At 38.9% G+C, this 18,616-nt stretch overlaps 1 protein-coding gene across 5 annotated transcripts in view; it reads left to right on the top strand.

Moving 5' to 3' along the window:
• Positions 1-18,616, top strand: part of LCLAT1 (lysocardiolipin acyltransferase 1) — a 117,039-nt gene that overhangs the window by 60,002 nt on the left and 38,421 nt on the right. For all 5 annotated transcript variants that reach the window (XM_055725575.1, XM_055725573.1, XM_055725571.1 and 2 more), the window contains one exon: positions 3,759-3,875. In XM_055725575.1, coding sequence (XP_055581550.1) covers positions 3,759-3,875 — 117 coding nt within the window. The remainder of the gene's footprint in view (positions 1-3,758; positions 3,876-18,616) is intronic.

Below are 18,616 nucleotides of genomic sequence, written 5' to 3'. Positions count from 1 at the left end.
ACTTGTTTCTAGGAAGCAATGCTTGCTTGTATTTTTCAGAGCGGGTGAGCGAGAGCAGGCATTGCCCTTAGCCAGCTGATGTGAGCAGCCTTTTGAGGCTGAGGACACCCACACTGAGTTTATTTCCAGTCCCTGTTTCAAGAGCTGCTTTATGCAATTTGTGTTAGTTGGGTAGAAGCAAAGAAGAGAACATATGTTTCCTCTTCTTAAGGAAGTGTTTTCACTGTAAGGCTTACAAAGGCATCTTTCACTTTTTTTAATTCTTTCACCTAAGAATGTTATAGTCTGGATTGCAGAATGAGGCATCTGTGTAAGTTTTGCAGCGCTGACAGCGTCCCCTGGTTTATTTTTTAAGGGTCTTTAAAGAGGGGTTTGGTGTGTGAATTCCCGTAGGTTGGAGAGGATGTAAAAATAGGTTTCTAATTTCCTGGATCCGTTTTCTGACCTCTAGGTTTCATGTAATGGGGAACAACCTATTTTCTGCCTTTTGTTGATTCCAGTTCAGAGCAAGAGACTCTGAAACTTCCCTCAGAAGGTTTAGGCACAGGTGTCTCACACAGATCCCAAACAGCAGTGGGCACCAAGGCGCTTACATCTGATAAAATGGCAGCCGGTGCATTTGTTCACGAGTGATAGCAGAGTAAGGAACTGTTTTCTTCAAATGCTGAGAGTAGTAGGAGGGGGAGAAAGGGCATTATTCTTATTTTTGGTAGAATGAAGATAGATCCTACCCTTGCTTTCAGGATAGCTTCAAAATCCTTTGACCATCCTGACTTGCTGTAATAGTTTAATGCACAAAAACCCGTGGCTTGATAGTTGTTAGGAAGGGAAGAGGGAGATGATTTTTCCAGATGACAATGATCATTGTATTAGCTGGGAGCATTATTCTAGTTCTAAAATCCCATTACGCTAGGGTCATGCAAAAGGGGAAGGGAGCAATCTCTGTTATATAAAACTTACAGTCCAGAGGCAAGACAGGGATACAAACATCAGGAAATAGCTGAACAGTGTTGGCTGGTGTGCCAGTGTCCAGCTGTTCACACGTCTTTTAGAAAGGCAGTGTAGTAAAGGGAAATTTGGAGGATGTTTTGCAGATGTTTACAGTGAGTTGCTTCCAAGTGTGGGGAGGTGCACTAAGAGGAGGTTTGAAAATTATTACTTCAAGGCAAAGGGCAGTGGAGGTCCCAAACCCTTTTTTTGCAGCATCAGTTAGGTCTTGCTCAGAAAATGAAACTGCCCATTTAACTCTTTGGTTTTCCTGTGGTGCAAGTAGGAGTGTTTTGCAGACACCAAGGAATTTGTTTTCGTGCTCCCTCTGAAACAAAGTGCTAGTGAGCAGACATATGGAGAGGTTTTTCTGAGTGCTCATTAACTGTATGCAGTTTGAGACGCTTAAGACTTAGATTTAATTATTTCTTTCTTTTTTTTCTTTTTTTTGGACTGCTTAACTTGTGTAGACTTACATGGCACTTGTGTCTCAAAGCTTTGATTGACTTGATGTGCAGATTGCAAATGTTCCAAAGTGAAACCCAAACTTGGACATGCAGAAAATAAAGAAGATACTTCTTCTGTCCTTTGGAATAAACAATACATTAGCTTAAAAACTTCATGATAAATCGATTTAAAACATTTACTTGAATCACCACAGAATCTGGAAAAGAACTCTTGACTTGTATACTTCTTATAGGAACAGTCTTGGTAATCAATGTCATTTCTTAGGAAATAAATAGTTTAAGTTGTTGAGCTAATAGTACAATACAATTATGTCTAAGAGGTAGAATCTGGCTTTTCAGAGGAACATTTAATAATTTCCACATTACTCTTGCCTTTTCTGTCATTCCAAGTCTTGCTCACGACTCGCTTTGCAGGTTTTACTGTCGCAGAGGTAGGAGTCCTAAATGCAAGTTCCCTTTGCTGATTCAGAATAGTCCATTTTCAACATTGAATGGAGTAGTACTTGAGCAGACAAAGATAGATTCTCTGATCATGTGGTTAAAGACACAATACATATGTCCAAGGAAAGATAAATTTAAGATACATAGCCAAGGGTAATTTCAGTATTTCACACATTCTGTAATTTCAGCAATGCTTTTTGAAGGTGTAATATTTTTAAGTATTTGTACGTTTTGGCAATTTGGCAAGAATTAAATCTTTGGATTCTCTTTGCTGAATCACTTGCTTGGCTACCATGCAACAACTTTCCTTTCCTCCAGATCCCACGGGCACAAAGTCTGTGCACAGAATCTCAAGGGTTGCATGTATGAATAGTAGTGCTTTTACACATGGGGACAGAGAGCCACAGGGAAAAAATGCTCAGTAGCATTTATTAACAGGTAGACAGTTCTTTAGGAAGGACGTCCACATTTTTTTGATAAACAAAAAGCTCATGTAATTTGGGAAAAAAAGAAAGATGCAGGAAGATGCATTACTGCAAAAAGGACATCTCACACTACTGTTGATTTGTCTTGTGCTATTCTTCCTTTACAAGGAAGATTACGATGATTGTAAGGGAAAGGACTTATTTATCAGAATAAATCCGGTTTAATTATTAAGAAGCGATATGTTTGTCATTACTTTATTGCCCATCTCTGTTAAGGTTAACTGTGGATGCTTAAAAAAAGAGCTGTTTCTGCTTGAAAAAGATGTATTTCACTTAGGCAATGATCTTGTTCCATAGATCTGCTGCTGGGATTTTTTCTTTTTTAAAACACTTGTAAAACAATATAAATAGGAGTTATTTAACAAAACAGTCATTAAAATTGATATTTTTTTCCCCTCATGTTGCCAAGGGAACATTGCATGTGTCCATTGCCTTTTGGCCCTGGGGGAGGCACAGCAATGCCCCCAGTGAGAGAGCATGTGTAGCCAGCAAAGTCCATTTGGCTGCTAACTGGGGCTGCTTGGAAGAGCCTCCGGCACATCACTGGAGAACAGATTGCTTCCTCTCCACCTGTCTGCAGTTTTTGCTTTAGTATCTGTGTCGGCCTTGCTTAGTGGTCTCTATTAGCAACTGGGTCTGCAAAGCCTTTGTTCAGTTTTCTCGTGAGAGATTTCTTTTGCCAGAGGTTCAAAACATATTTGTCACAGGGTTTAGCCGTGCTGCTTTCCAGATGCCTTGTACGTACTCTGTATAGTAGCAAGCAGGTGTTGTAACACTGAGGCAGTTGGTCCAAAAATTACAACAGGTATGTATGTGCAGCGCAGGTGGAAGAATAAAACATGTCACGCTCAGAATGAAGATGTAAAATACCCTTTTAACATGTTAGAGTAACTGTTTTACTCCATTTAATGTTTTCTTTCTGAAATAAGTTTAATGCGGTTAAACACAGACCTCAAGGTATTTCTATACCTAATATCAAACATGCATTACTACACATTGTGCCATTTGAGTTTAAAAAAAAATAAAATTAAACCAATCAACACATTTTACTGTGAAATGGGTATTGAAGCATACAGAGAACTATGAACACAATTTATAGATTTTAGATTGCATTTGATAAATGTGAAGGATTCGCTGATTATTTTCTAAAAGGAGATGAGAGGGTAAAAAGGCTTTTCTTGCAATCCACGTTGCTCTTCCTGGTGCCATACTGCAGGCAACTGAAAGCACACTTGCAGTCTGCCTCCACCTGAAAAGCTGTTGCACATTTGTACTGTGTGAACCGCTGCTGTACTGTTCATTATGTATAATGATTATATTTAATTCTTGGTCTACTTGCACACTAATAGAAAATGGTGCTTTTTATTCTCTCCTTCAGCCAATACCAAAGCCCGCAGTAATGAATTTGCTGAAAAGAACGGACTTCGAAAATACGAGTACGTCTTACATCCGCGAACGACTGGATTCACTTTTGTGATTGAGCGTTTAAGGGAAGGTAATCCTGCTCTGTATTTATAAGTTCTTTTTTCCTTTAAGTTAACGAAGCTCACCCAAGCTATAGAAGCTGATGTTCACAAAACTGTTTGCAGTAATTTCAGAAAAACTTAAGGTATCCTGCTCACAAAAAAGCCCTTGTTTGCAACCCTACTTAAAATGATTGTAACATGGAGAGATTCAAAAGAGTTGATACCAGATAATAGTATCATCAAGAGATATGCAGTAGATGAGAACAACATTTTCGCGCCTTTTTTTTTTTTGCATATTGTAGATTGTTTAGTAGTCTGCCTCAGAAAAACAGTGGGAAATACCCCAAGGAAGTTCAGCCTTTCTGTCTGTACCAGTCCTTAACCTGAACTGGGTGGCTGACACTGAACACACAGACATGTATATAAAATCACCCTCTGAAGAGCTTCTGTTTTGAAGTCCAAAAGCTGAGATAACGAGTTCCTGTGTTAAATGGGTAAGGGGATTGCACAGCACCAGGTAGATGCAGCAAGTCCAGCTGCCCAGTGCTGGCAGCGTTTCATGGTGACTTGGAAAAGCTGCGTAAAATAGGAGTTGTGCTGCTTGGCAGAGTGGTGGGTAAGAGAACACATGATGCTTTATTTTTACCTAGGAATGGTTTTCCACCTCTGTATTAATCTGGGGGTAGAGATCAAGTCGCTATTTATTATAAGGGGAACAGAATATAGTGATGTGTTTCCTTGTCAGGCCAAGACATCTGAAGGTTGTTTTGGGAACGGGCATTTCAGTGAGATCTGAGGCTGTACTGGTGCAACCATTAAAAGGCGCTGACGTGGTGGTGGTTCAAATACAGATGAGTGGATGTTCGCAGCATATATGAATGTATGGTTGAAGAAAATAAACATGTACAGTAGATATGAAGTGACTTATAAGTTCTTCAGGGAAAAGTGATTCTAGTTCTTTAACACATGCTGGTTATTCTGACTGCCAAAGGAAGGAGTTTGAGATTATAAAAAGAATAAAGGTCTGCTGGTAGGTTTTTTCCTTGTTGGAATACTCACATTTTAGGAGCAGAACTAGCTTGCATTTTGCCTGATTCCTATTAAACAGATATCCTACAACCACTGTAAACACTTGGATATTTCGTCCAGCTGGACAGTCCTAGCTGGACAATATATCTATTTGGCCCTATTTTTATTGGACATTCAGTGGTGAATGTCTTAGATTTTCATCTATCTTGAATTATTACTCAATTTGCTGTAGTAAAAAAAAAATTGCCACATATGCAATTTCAAAAGCTCATTTTACTTAAAACTTTTCAGCACTAGGTTAACCTAGTGCATAATAATATTTCTAGCCTGGAATAAATTTTCAGTTAAAGGAATATTTTCCACTTGAAATATTATCAACTTAAAAATAAATAAAAAAAGATTCTGTATTGGCTGCAGAAATAAGCTTTGTGGTTATACAGTCATTTTCTAATTTTATAAAAATGCTTTTCTATTGCTGTATGAGATCTATGCAAATTAGGCTATTGGGTTATAAAAAGGAAAATATTTGAGGCTGATTAACTGGTTTTTTGCAGCACAAAGCTGGAGAAAAACCAAAAACATTCCTAGATGATTTTTTTTCCACCAGTCTTTCAAATGCTTTTAAGTCCTACTTTTATTTAAGGCAGGCAAATATTGTGTGAAATATTAATGCCCCTTTAGCACTGAATTTACTAGGTACTGGGTACTTTGCTAGGCATTATAAGCTACATATATTATGACTGTATGCTATTATGTAGTAAATTATGTGTGAGAAGGTAGTTCAACTAGCATTTTAAAATGCTTAGTTTTTACTTACTAATTTTAAGAATCGGTTTTCAATTGTATGCAAGTGTACCAAATATGGACCATTTATGTTGAAATGTTTTATTTTTTTGGACAACTTAACTGTAGTTGCTTGACAGTAAAACATTTCAGTATATTATATACCTGCATATATATTTTTTTTTTATTTTTTTCATCTGTACAATGTCGATGTCCAGGTAGTTTTTCAGATGCAGTTGGTACAGATGGTACCTAACGTTATTGTGCAGCTCCGGTTTGACTTATTATTTATACTATTAAATGCCCTTTTTTTACAATTCTGATTTCTTATACGAGCAGTAATAAAGGAGACCAGGGTTGTTAAGGATATGATGTTAACATGAGTCCCTGTTTCTGGACTGTCCTAATGCTACAATAGTAGTAGTAATCATAAAAATAAACTTGTTTCCGTTTTTTCTTGCCCACAACTGCAAGCACAAAGCCGTGTGTGTGACTTTAACATGCAGGAGGGAGTGGTAGAGATTTTAAGATCATGTTTATGTCTTTGAAAGTATTTTTGTGCCTAGATGACAACCTTATTGCCCCATAGCTCTCCTGTGAATGCATTTTGGCTTGTGGCTGTTTTCACTTCCTGAGGCTCAAGTGTCTTTACTTCAGGCCCAAGTACGTTATTTTGCTCCAAAAATAGGTTGATGAAGAGAAGGGGAAAATGTCATTAGAAGTTTAACTGCCTTTCAGATGTTGAAAAAATGAATTTAATTTGGCAAGAACCCTGGTTAGTACGCATTACAAGCTGTAGCTTGAAAGAATTACCTGTTATTACATAAAAATAACTATTAGTGACCCTTCTGAACAGGAAATGAAGAATCAGGAAAAAATAGCCTGCAGTAAAATGTTGCTTGTATCTCTGCAGGAGAGTTTCTTCCTAGAGGAAGCACTGTCTGCACCCTGATACCATAATCTGAGCAGTTATCAGTCCTTTGCTTTCCATAGTGGCAACAATTTCTGACCCATCTGAATGGATTGTTGCCGGTGATGACCAACGCTCCAATTCCTCTGGCCGCCTTCTCGCTCTTATATGGTCATTACTTCAACTGTTGGATCTCTTTGCCCATAGATGCTGCTGTGATGGTTTCTAAGTCATTCCTGAGGTTATGGGATTTAAGAAAAAAACCCAAAAGGATCTATATAACCTCCACCAAAAAAGCAATAAAAATTGTTTAGCCATACATATCTGTGGCTTGCGAGTCTCACCTTTTTTTTCATGTTCTAGCTCTTCATGAGCACTTAGCCCCTGAGCTGATGAAACCCAAGTAAAAGCTGACAAGTTTTTCTTTTCATTATGCTCAGGTGCCAAGACAGTGAAAATATTATTTGACTTGTAAATGATCACATTACTCTTTCCTCATTCATACAAACCTTAGAGTCAGTCACCCGAGAGTGAACACACGCTATGAACACGCTTTAGGTGTTCAGGAGGATAAGGACTGCAGTTCTTGCTGTTTCTCAAGCAAGAGAGACATAAATTTGATTCAGCATTGATTTTGGGGGAGTTATGTTCCTTTGGCTCAATATAATTTAAAGTAGGATGGTTTAATATAATGTCGTTGTTTGTGCATGGTAAGGGAAAATACAGTATAGACGTGAGAACACAAAGAGGGAAGGACTACGTGGTAGCTGGATAAGGTCAGCTTGCTACCTGATGGGCACTGTAAAGTATTGCCTGAAGACGTGGAATGAGTAAGAGAGGAACAAAAATTTCAGTAAGGAGTAATGAAGATGGAAAAATATTAAATACTTAGGCTAAATGTAGATTAAAAAATATAAATATGCATTTTTCACCCCTGCAAGTAGATCATCCTTCTTGGGAACAATTATTGGACTTCTAGTCAATTGTGATAGCCTGTGCAACAGATAAAGCAGGTTTGTGAGAATCTTCATTAATCTTACTGATGCATGTTACTCAAAATAGCACTAGCCTTTTTTCCTAGCATGCTTTAAAGTTTGCTTCTGCAAACACTTTGGCCTCAGTCTGTCAAAATACTTAAAGTGTATGAGCTCAATTAATTCCACGTTTTCTCAGTGCTGAAGCATGTTTGATCACTTTGATCACTTATCGTGGCAGCCAGGGGAATTACCCTGTGGAAGACCAAACCTTTGTTGACCAGAGTGACCACTGCAATCCCAAGTACTATTGCATCTGGTTAGTTGGCTGTCGATGGAAAGCAAAGAGAAATAAAGTAGTTGATTTGCTTCTTTCTAATTCTGTTCGTTGAATCAAGTATATGGTTTGTCTTGCCTCAGCTGTTATGAATCTTGGTTTCAATCAGCACCTGGTACTAGAGTTTTATGCTGTATTTCTTTGGGGAACAAAGGTGAGCATTTTTTGAAGGACAGACTCAGAACTTATGAATGAGCAACAGAAAATGAGCTCTAGACATCAAAATGAAGATTGGTCATTACTTTTTTTAACTCATCATCACCTACCTGTCTTTTACTATCTCCTAAAATAATGTGTAATCCTTTTTTAAAGCCTCAGACTTTGAATAGGTGTTATATGTATGGAGTAATTTTTGGCAGAACTTGGGTGAAGGCAGATAGTCTCCTTTTACAAAACGCGGGACTGCAAAAATAACAGAAATGTGCAGGAATTTAAATAGGACATTTACATAAGCATGCCTTTAATAATGTTAATTAAAAGCATTTATGGTTTATATAATGTTCTTGAAGATCTAGTTTGTGAGATCCTTTTACAAAAGGTCAGGAGGTCACTCAGAAATTAAATACAGGTTTTCAGGCCTAGTTATATTATAAAGTTTTTTCTGAAGCCCCAAATGACATTGAAAGTTCAGATGGCTTGAATGTTCAGTTTCAAAGAGATGGAAAATAATACTAGTTCAATATTGTCTGGATTCATTGAATTACATATATTATCTTGGCATAATATCTGTAATTGTAGCCAAATGGTCTGTCAAGAGAAAATAGTTGTTTACAAATGTTTTCTTAAAATTGCTTCGTGGCTTTTAAGTATTTTCTCAGGACTAAATAAACAGTAAGTGTTAAGACAGAGCTAAGGTTTTAAAGCATCATTAGAAAATTATTCGTACGTTTGAAGACAATAATTTCTGCCAACATTAAAATTTAACTGACCTCTTTTTGACACTTCCTCTGTATCCATCAACAGTCTTTAATATCTGGGTACTTTGAACTGGATGTTCCTATTATGGGGCTTATATTTTACTGGTTTTACAGTATGATGGAGAGTCAGAATTATTATCTTGTTGTAGTATTTCAGCTTCAAATTTATTTCTGGTTCATAGCTAGCCAAGTGAAAAAATATTGCAGATAACAGCTGCCAACTGCAGCATCCTAAAATAAAGGAGGATATAAATTTAACATGCTTGCCTTCATTGCAGATCCTTATCGAAGGGAAGAAACTGTGATTCTCATCCTGTTTCTATGATTGGTTCAAAATTGATAGTTTTGCCCCAGAAGAAATGTTTGCATACGCACAATCAGAAACCAGTCTGTATCTTCTATGTTTATACCTGAGTTTTACAGTTGTACAGCATTTTAGGAATTGCATGCAAGCATCCCAATCTGTTACACTGCTAGAGCAGGAAAATTGTATTTAGATGTTCAATCCAAGATATCTCTATATATATGTAAATACTTTAATCCTGTGATACTTGGTGACTATTATGTCGATTTTGTGTGCTTTTCTGGGAGCTATAGTATCCGTGTATGCATATTTATGTACTTAGCTTTTAATGCCATTTATTTGGGTTATGGTACAATGGGCTTATGTGGCACTTTTTGAACTAATAATCTAGGGAGACAGTTTTTGATTTGCAGATTTGATAGATATCTGAGACAGTTAATAGGCAGGAGATGATGATCAGCAGTTCTCCAAAGCTGATAAGTACAGTTTGGTTCACCTTTGCTGGAGTGTGAAGCAGCCAAAGAGTTACACAGCGGGTCCTTGTAAGCAGCATCTGGATGTTCTTGCCATGCACGGAGAGTATCGTAAGCTCCCGTATAAAGCCCTAAATAGCTTACGGAGGACTGTCTAACAGGAGGTTTTTCTGTCTTGAGCCCTGCAATTGTCAAGGTGCTCAAATCTGACTTGGGTAAACAGTGTTTAAAGTTGAGACTCTCAAGTTAGTAATTCATTAACAACACCCTCCAACTTGAAGTAGCCAGCATATTTTTTTCCGACTCACACTTTGAAAGAGAGAGGTGCCGGAGGCTGCATTTATGAGTGGCTGAAGTGTCAGTGAGGAATGCTACCATCATACTGCCGGAGGCTTAGCTCTGGGTGTAGATGACACTTCTGCTCTCTGCACAGTTATGTCTGAAGCACCTACAGTTTACAAGACGGATGCCATTCATTCTTTCAAATGTCATTCGAAGTAATACCAATTTCTGAGTGTGTTATATGTGGGGTTTTTAAAGGGAAAATTGATGCAGCTGCAATATTCAGGTCTGTAATAGCTGTTCATTGACTGAGATGCTCAGGCTATGGTGGGTGGGGTGCGTGAATGAATGGATATTTGTATTTAACATACTGCTTTCTAATTTGATACACAAACACATTCCTGTTCACATAAAGAAGAGGAATGGGTGAGGCATGCAGGTCTTGATCGCAGAAGTGTCTGCTGAATTATTTTCAGAGTTTTGATGTGCTCAAACTGAACGGTGTAAGCAGGACTTCAGCAGCTTCCAGCTTTGTGCAGGATTTGTCTTCTCTGTAACAGGTACAGGGTGTAGAAAGGCCCCACATCAAACGACAGTCAGGGTTAGATCTGCTGTTGTAATGAAAGCTCGCCTCCCTCTTTGTGACTGAACAGACTTCTGACTCCCAGAATGATTCGCTGGGCCACTGCCAACATTTCTGTGGGTTTTGGCGAGACCAGAGCTCGCACACTGACCAGTACTGCCATCTCTCAGAGCGGCTCTCGCCTGTTTGTGCTGGTTGCTCGGTGCATGTGTAAACCCAAACCAGTCTGTTTTGGAAATAGGAAAATCTAAGTGGCCACATGAGCATTAACTGTAGGTCCTCAATCAACTAATTTCACCCGTATGTCCGTCAGATTTGCAGAGATTAAGCAGCAACTCTAAACCATCATTCCTCAATGCAAGGAAATTCTTTCTTCCCGATTTCCGTCCTCCGCCCCCCGTGCATGTGTGCCTTCCAGGGTCATGTTACTAAGTAGACTGATACTCAGAAATTACAGAGCTATTGTGAAAGAGCTTTGAGCGGTTTTTCAGCTGCAAATGCAGTATTAGAGCTTCACTGGTTGCTGTTATAATTGAACTTGGGCTTTTATGAGAATTAGATCCTATGCATTAAATAGCATAGCCTTTGGTGTAGAAATATTGGTATGTAGATTGAAGCTTGCATGCCTTTTATGCCTTTTCTGTGTTGGCAGAAAATTCATAACAAATTAGTTAATTAACAAAACCAACAAAGATCTTGTTCAAAACCACACTTCTATCACTAGGCATGTCTGTGAAATTCAACAATGCAGAAAATCGGGTGCAGGCTGTTGTGCTTTATTGCGAACGCTGACAGTTGTCTTTGTAATCTGGCACATGGGAAAGGGCAGCTTGACTTTTTCCAGAATCATGTTAACCGTTGATGATTACCATATCTTACAAACATCTGTATGTGTTGGCTTTGACGTATTTCTCAGAATGAGCACCAGCTTTCTGTTAGATATTTTCTGGCCTTTGGTACATGTTGAAGTTTCTGTTACTACTTCTTCTTTCATGTCTTATGGGAGCAGTATTCTGCACTGCTTGCCCCATTGCTGTGGCAAACAGTCCATCATTTCAGTCCTCCTGGGAAGAATTTCGTTTTACCAAACCACTTGTTTCTCTCAGCCCCCATTGTTGCCTCTTTCCATCCTCCACTGCTTTTGAGAAGGGAGCAGAGCCCTTCACTGGAGGGTTTGTGGTGGACCCGTGTAAGAATTGCTACACCTGGAGTGTTGGAAGCTTGACATGTTTGTGTCACCCACACGTCTATAGTACGCATTGGAAATATTTCAGGTTTTATGTTCTTGAGCTTATTAAGATCCATCTACCGAAATAATCTCCTTACACTCTCTTATGTGTGAGTTACGGCTTGTGACATGCAGATACACCACGTGGTGGATCATTTTCCATTTACCTCCTTGCAGGTTATTAATAGTCACTGTGGTAACCATATTAAAAAGTTATTATTTGCCAGCAGTTGCCCCACAGTGGTATTAGAGGTTTCACTGTTTTCCCTTGACTTGGAATACACAGTATCTGTGGTAATGATATGGTAATGTTTGGCGAATGCGGACTTTTTTAATTGCTTCAACTGGAGGTCTGGAATGATGTTAGCTCATCAGATCACATACGTAGAAATGAAGCTTGGCCACAGATGAGTTCAGGAGAAATGGTTGGTCACTATAAACTAAAATTATTTTCTTCAGAACTGAGGAGATGTTAATGCCTTTTTTATTTTTTAATCTAATGTTTATCTCTCCTCAAGGTGTTTTTTTAAAAGGTTTTTCTGGTTGTTTATGCACTTTGGCTGGGCAGTGGACCGAGAGTGTGTGTAACGAGGTGTATCTGCTGGTCTAGACTTGGTCAGCATCTCTCTGGTTGTGCGTTTTGGGAGGTCATCCATCTGAATGGAATAGCGATTTGGTTTGTTCTTTCCTGTAGCGTCACTCACAGCAGTGCAGGACCTTGGTGCTCCCCTGAATCTGTGTGAAACACCAAACATTTCACTTCATGGGCTTGTTCCCTACATCCTTGTGATGGGCTTGATACTAATAAAGTGTACTGAATACTGTAAGAGTTGTCAAGGGGATTGTTTTTTTGTGTCAGAGTACTGAGCTTTGTAGTTGTTTTTGAAGGCTTATGGCTGCAGGACAGACAATAGGTGAGCCTCAGGTAAAGTTCAAGTTTATTAATTACCTCTCATTCTTGTCAGCCATGATTTTATAGGTGATGTTGGTTGGATTGGTAGCATATTTAAATTAATTCCTGTAAACAGAGGCATAATATTGATAATTTTTTTTATATCACATGGCATTACCAGATGTTCTATGCAGTATACCCATTTCTCAGCTCTGTTTATTAGTAAGGCAGGTAATTGCTTCAAGCAGTCTTGAGTAGAGAGGAGCCTAAACATACTTTTTCCAGGACAAAGTACTTACTTTAGTTTCAGTTAGGAGATGATGTTTCCTGATGTGTTTTATTAGAAAAATAGCAGCATCTACAGCCTGAGCAGACTAATCCCAAATCACAATCCTATTGTAGAGGAGATTCTCATTTGTATTTGATGGATTCCCCACTCTTCCACTTTTTGCAGATGCTAGCTGTTTTCATTTCCAGCTGCATTAAAGTTGCTGCAAATGTATTTTGTGTATTCCTGATACCACTTTTCTATATGAGTAATTGCTGGCAGGGGAGAAGGTCCATGGAGTATCATTTCAGTTACTGGAAATGTTGGAATCCTCAAGCTGTTCAGATATGGCCCCCAAATCTGTAAGACAGTAATAAAACTGTCAATCTCCTCTACTTGCAAAATTTGCTGCTTATATATCATTAAGCCTTAAGTGGTGTGTTTCTTTCATTCCTTTCTGCTGTTGCAGCTTAACCTGTTCTTCCCTTTGCCCTCCTCCCAGTCCCCTGCCGTTATTTTCAGGGTATGCAAAAATTAGCCCAGCATCATACTTTTCCGAGCTGACTCAGATCCCAGAGTTTGGCAGTCATTTGCAAGGCTCTGCTCCAGAGATGTTTAGAGCAGTGCCACATTCATGAGGCCAGGATGTTGCTATGGGACTGATACTGAAAAACGAAAAACATAAGAGGGCAGAGGAGCTTGGGAAAAATTGTAGTAGAATATAAATGCATTTTAAAATAGATTTTTATCAAAACATAAATTTCAGCATAAATTCAACTCTTCACCTCATTCATCACGTTCTATGTAATCTGAAATATTGCTGTCTTTGGGACTTATTTTGTCAACCTTTTCCTGAACTGCTGGATTCTGAACGTCTTGGCCCTCAGTGTTCTCACTAAACATATGGGTAGATGTAGGAAGGGTTTCCCTGTACTGACTGTGCACCACGCCAGTTACTGGAAGTGCTGTACGCTGTGAATTAACTGTTACAATGAAATATATTACAGATAGAAGATTTCAATATGTTTTCCCATAAATTTGTCTTTCTGTGGAATGGCTACCAGTTAAGAACTGGAGAACTGTTTTTTATAAACGTTCAATATGGTAGAGTCTCTCCCCAGTCCTGTTTTCGTACAGTGAAAAGCTAATATCTTAAATAACCGTCTCTGAAATGCATGTCATTTATATTTAGACATATGCAAAATGTGATTTTTGTCTGTGTTGGTAGTCATAGTTGGCCTTGCAGTGTAACAATAAAAGCAAGTGTTCTTGGTGGTTATAAAACAGTTCCAGAAGCAGGGACCTGAGCAACCTTCGGACTGTCTTGTCCCAACTGCTGGTCCTTCGCTGTGCTGCTCTGGAAGGAGCCAGCCCGTCCTGATGGTTTCTGGCACCGCACAGACAGTAAGGACATCTATTAGGAGAAAAGCGTAACATTCACAATAAATAAAAAAGAGAGACATTTTCAAAAACGGTTCAGAGACTTTGGAATTTGTGAGCAGTGGCACGTTTGTGTTGCCTGGAAGTTGCTATGGGTACTGATGTTGAAAAGCCAAACACACGGAGGGCAGACCTTGGGGACATAAGTCCCATTTAAAATCCTGTAAGAATTAGTGTTTCTTAAATCTGCTTGGATGCTTCTGAAAAATCATCTCTCAAAAGGATTCTTTGCCTAAGTGCTCTCCAGGTTCATCCTGTCAGCAGCACCACTGTCATTTAACCAGTCCTGCTTCTGCCTTCACTTCTCCAAAAAAGCATTCCTTCCAAAAGACCTAAAAGCTCTCGGGCTTTATCAGCCCTTTGCTTTGCTGCTTTTGTAGTATGGATCAGAGAAGTAAATGAAATACATGCTCAGCAGCTTTGTGGCTTCTTCCTTCCCATTCTTTACATACTACCTGCTAGGACTGTGTCTTTTTGAGGCGGGTATTTTGGGGTTGTATGCTGAAACAACCATCTCACTGGTATATTCGCATTGTTGAAGCAGGTAGCAGTTCAGCTGCAGCTGTCTCAAATAGTGTACCCTGCATGTCCACAGCTTTGCAAATATTTAATAAATGTGTGAATAATACATTCCAAACCATACTGAGAGACTGTGGAGATTCATCAGGATTTATGCCACCTGTGGTGCTAACAAATTCAGTTGACATTACACACAGACACACACGTAAGCATGCACTCAATGCTAAAATATATACGTAATTTCTGATTTATAATAGCAGTGTCGTATTAGGAGAGAACGTTTTCAAAGGATCATTCTCCTCCTTGAAGGGATAAATTCTCTTGGCTTTGTCTTGTGCCTTTCTGCATTCTGGCACATGTTGTAATCAACCAGCAGCATATTCTTTTTCATGTCTTCTTGTTTGGATAGGAGTGGACAGCACAGAATTCGTTAAAACCGAACAGCCAAATGCCAACAGGATATAATGAGCCTTTGTGCATTTATGCAGTAAGGATATATCCCCTGTGATTTTTTTAGAAGCAAAATGATTTTGCTCTGCCACTGCCTCTGAGCTGAAAGCACCATGGCCAGACAAGGGCTGATTTACACCCAAACTGAAGAGATTGTTGTAACAGAGACAACATGGGTTTCAACTAGTCAAGACTATAAGCAGTGAGCTCACTCAGTCTGCAAGACATTCTGGGGCATCCCCAAACCAGTGTAGCAGCGGTGTTCAGAGTGAGTTTTACTGGCTTCTTGCTCGATGTCCATTGCTGCATGTTAGCTGGTCAAGAGGAGGAACTCAGTTACTGAGTAGGTACCTCTCACTTTGAAAACTTTACAGGATCCACTATTAATATGCTCTGTCTTGACCTGTAAGTCAAATGGCCTCACAAGGTACTGCATCTTTTCAAAGTAAACCAGGGGGCAAGTGTTGGACGTTCGAATCACATACCTAAATGCTGCGAAATAAGAATTTCAAAGCGTGAGATTGCATGCAGCCCTCTTGTGGTGTATGCTTCTGAGCAAGGGAACAAGTGTGTTTTGCCATTGCCAGTCTGGTATAGAACGACAAACTTCTAACAATGTATTTAATGCTTTTACTTCTCAAACAAAAGGAGAAAAAAAAATCAGAATGGAGAGCTTTCACTGGTGGGTCTTTGAGGTTGATCTGCTATGCAAGAAGCTATGAAGGAATAAAGCAAGTTCTATAATATGCATTGTTCTCTGGGAGAGACTGAGAGGGGTAAACCGGAGGCAATGAACTGAGTTTCTTCCTAGGAAAAAGGTGGAATTTGGGGGTATCTGGTTATAATTTCAGAAGAGTTGCCTTCCTTTTCAAAAATTGTATAGTAGCTCTTCTACAGTTGTTATCTCAGCATTGTTTTCTCAAAATATTTTGCTATCCAGAAACTCATTCCTAAAATATTTTCATTATTTTAGTTGAAGAGTTGTGGCGCGTACGAAAGGATGGAAGTAGTGGAGGTGGCTGAAAGAAATGAGAGGCTGGAAGATGTATGCTCTGACAGCAGGTTCTCAAGTCCAAATCTTACCAATACAGTAATGGGGTTTGTTATGAGTAATCCAGGGTACACTTTAGGAAATGGTGGCATATAAAATGGTTTATTTGAACATGTTACATAATAAGCATCTTCTAGCTCTCTGATGGTTTGTTTTTTTTTTTTTAAAAAAAAGACAAAACTAAAAAAAACCCGCAAAAGTTTTTATAATTTTCAAGTGATATGTTTCTTTGCTGACCTGCGTTACTAAATTGTACTTCTGCTTTATGGAGCAGAAATGTAATGTTGCTTTTCTTCCCTGGAATTCATTGTGTGTATCTGGTGTGGACAAAAATCACAAATTATCTTGAAAAGGAGCGCCAGCATGGTTTTCCCCCCGGAAGTATGACACTTCACAAAAATCTTTCCCTGGAAGAAAACCAAAACCCCATGCTAAGAAACCAATTATAAACAAATAGGAACATAAGCAATATGCTGGTCAGGCTTTTGTCACAAAATAAACAAAGACTATTGAGAACTGCATGTAAAACATATTTTGTCTGCTACTTAGCACACGCTGTAGCTAAAATGGAAAATTCTGTAGAGTTGAATGATAGCACTAAGTGAATTGGCATTTGCAATTAGTTTTCCAGTGGTTTGGCGGTATTAATAATGCAGCAGAAGGACAGGATATCCTTCAACTAAGTCGGTATGAAAAAAGGTTTTCATTAGCATTACAATGAACTCTGAGAACTAAGTATTCTTACTCATTGGAAAAAACGTTTGGGGAAGCAAATTTCATGTTTGAAAATGATTGGTAAATTTTGGAGAGTATCTAAATGTGACTATTATCAAAAACTTTTTAGTATAGTGCAGGGATAAAGTATCTTTCTCAAGCTGTTATTGTAATTCATAAGATGTTATTTTCAGCACAGTTTATTACACAAAAGAATGTTCAGAACCAGATAAATACACTAGGGAGCCTGGTTAAATAGGAATAAACCAAAGGAGTTACTTAAAGTTACAAGAGAAACAAAATGCTGACATAGATGAGAGAAATTATTCTTCCTGTTGTTTTTCCATAATAGTTTACTTTGGTCAAAACCAAAGAGCAGTAATACATTTGCATATCCATGGGCAAATTTAGATGAAGATCACGAACGTTCAGATTTATCAACCGAGGTAAAATGAGATTGAAGCAATCCAGACCAGAGGAGCTGATGCTTATCAGTAGAACCTTGGAGCTGAGAGAGACTAGTTGGAAGCCATTGGATGGAAGCTGATAACAAGGAATGGAAGCAGTATGCCTTTTGATATTCGTTGTCACCGCAGACACAGGGCACTTGTATTTGTCAGAACGGCCACATTAGTCCAGCCTTCAAAACAGAGTGTGCAGTTCTGCTAAAATGTAGATGACCATCTGGCAGCCTACAGCAACTTTGGCATTTGCTGCCTTTGCCAGTGTACACCATCCTGAATTATGTGCTTAGATTTTAGCCTGACGCCCAGCTACATCTTTATTAGCCAGTAGTATCTTCTAGGTGAATTGCTGCGCATACTATTACACATAGCTCAGGCTCATCCAAATTTTTCGTCTGTTCCACATACTTGGTTAGAGCACTACCAGGACTTTTTTGAAGGATCTCTTCCTACACCTCCCTGCAGTAAACACTCCAAATCTACTTTCATGTAATCCTTTTTCGCTAGATTATTGTCGTTCTGTCCTCTGCGTGTCCTGATGCCCATGCTTTAGGTAAGCCTGAAAGAGTATCAAGTGGCCTCACCAGTTCTGCAGAAGTTAATTCTTTAGTGTTCCTTTTGCCTTACGTCACTGCGTCCTCGCTTCCGTCTTTATCTGAGAGCAGAGGGAGGAAAAAGTCAACTCTATCAGAGTTAAGTACCTAATTCAAGAGAAATAAGAAAATTCTAGCCTTCCTGATTTTGCTTTTGGACGTTTTTTCTTTCTACTCTCTGTGCACTTGCCACCACATTCTTGCGCTGGTGCTGACTACGGTGCAATTAATTACTAATCATTTCTGTGTCTTATACTCAGCTTGTACTCCTTTTGAAGGAAGTGATGATTTGATTAAGTCCCTCCCTCAAGGATGAAAAACATGATGCTTTGCTAACTTCCCTCAACAAAATCAGGTACTTACCAGAAGGACCCTTCTGTGGCCTTGGTAGGACTTCTGCTCTGTCTGCCTCCAGTTGCCCAGTACAATAATGTGTAAATCTAGTGTACGATGGGTCGGATTTCTTACCACACAGCAGACACTTGTGATAGTAACATTTTTATTTTTTTTTTTGCATTTTTGCAACTCTGTGTTACTGAGATGTACTTGGTTCTTTTTT

The sequence above is a fragment of the Falco cherrug genome, chromosome 13, assembly GCF_023634085.1.
Source record: "Falco cherrug isolate bFalChe1 chromosome 13, bFalChe1.pri, whole genome shotgun sequence".
NCBI classification, from domain to species: domain Eukaryota; kingdom Metazoa; phylum Chordata; class Aves; order Falconiformes; family Falconidae; genus Falco; species Falco cherrug.
The sequence above is the reverse complement of the archived record's forward strand: the minus strand, read 5'-3'. Positions and strand labels throughout refer to the sequence as shown.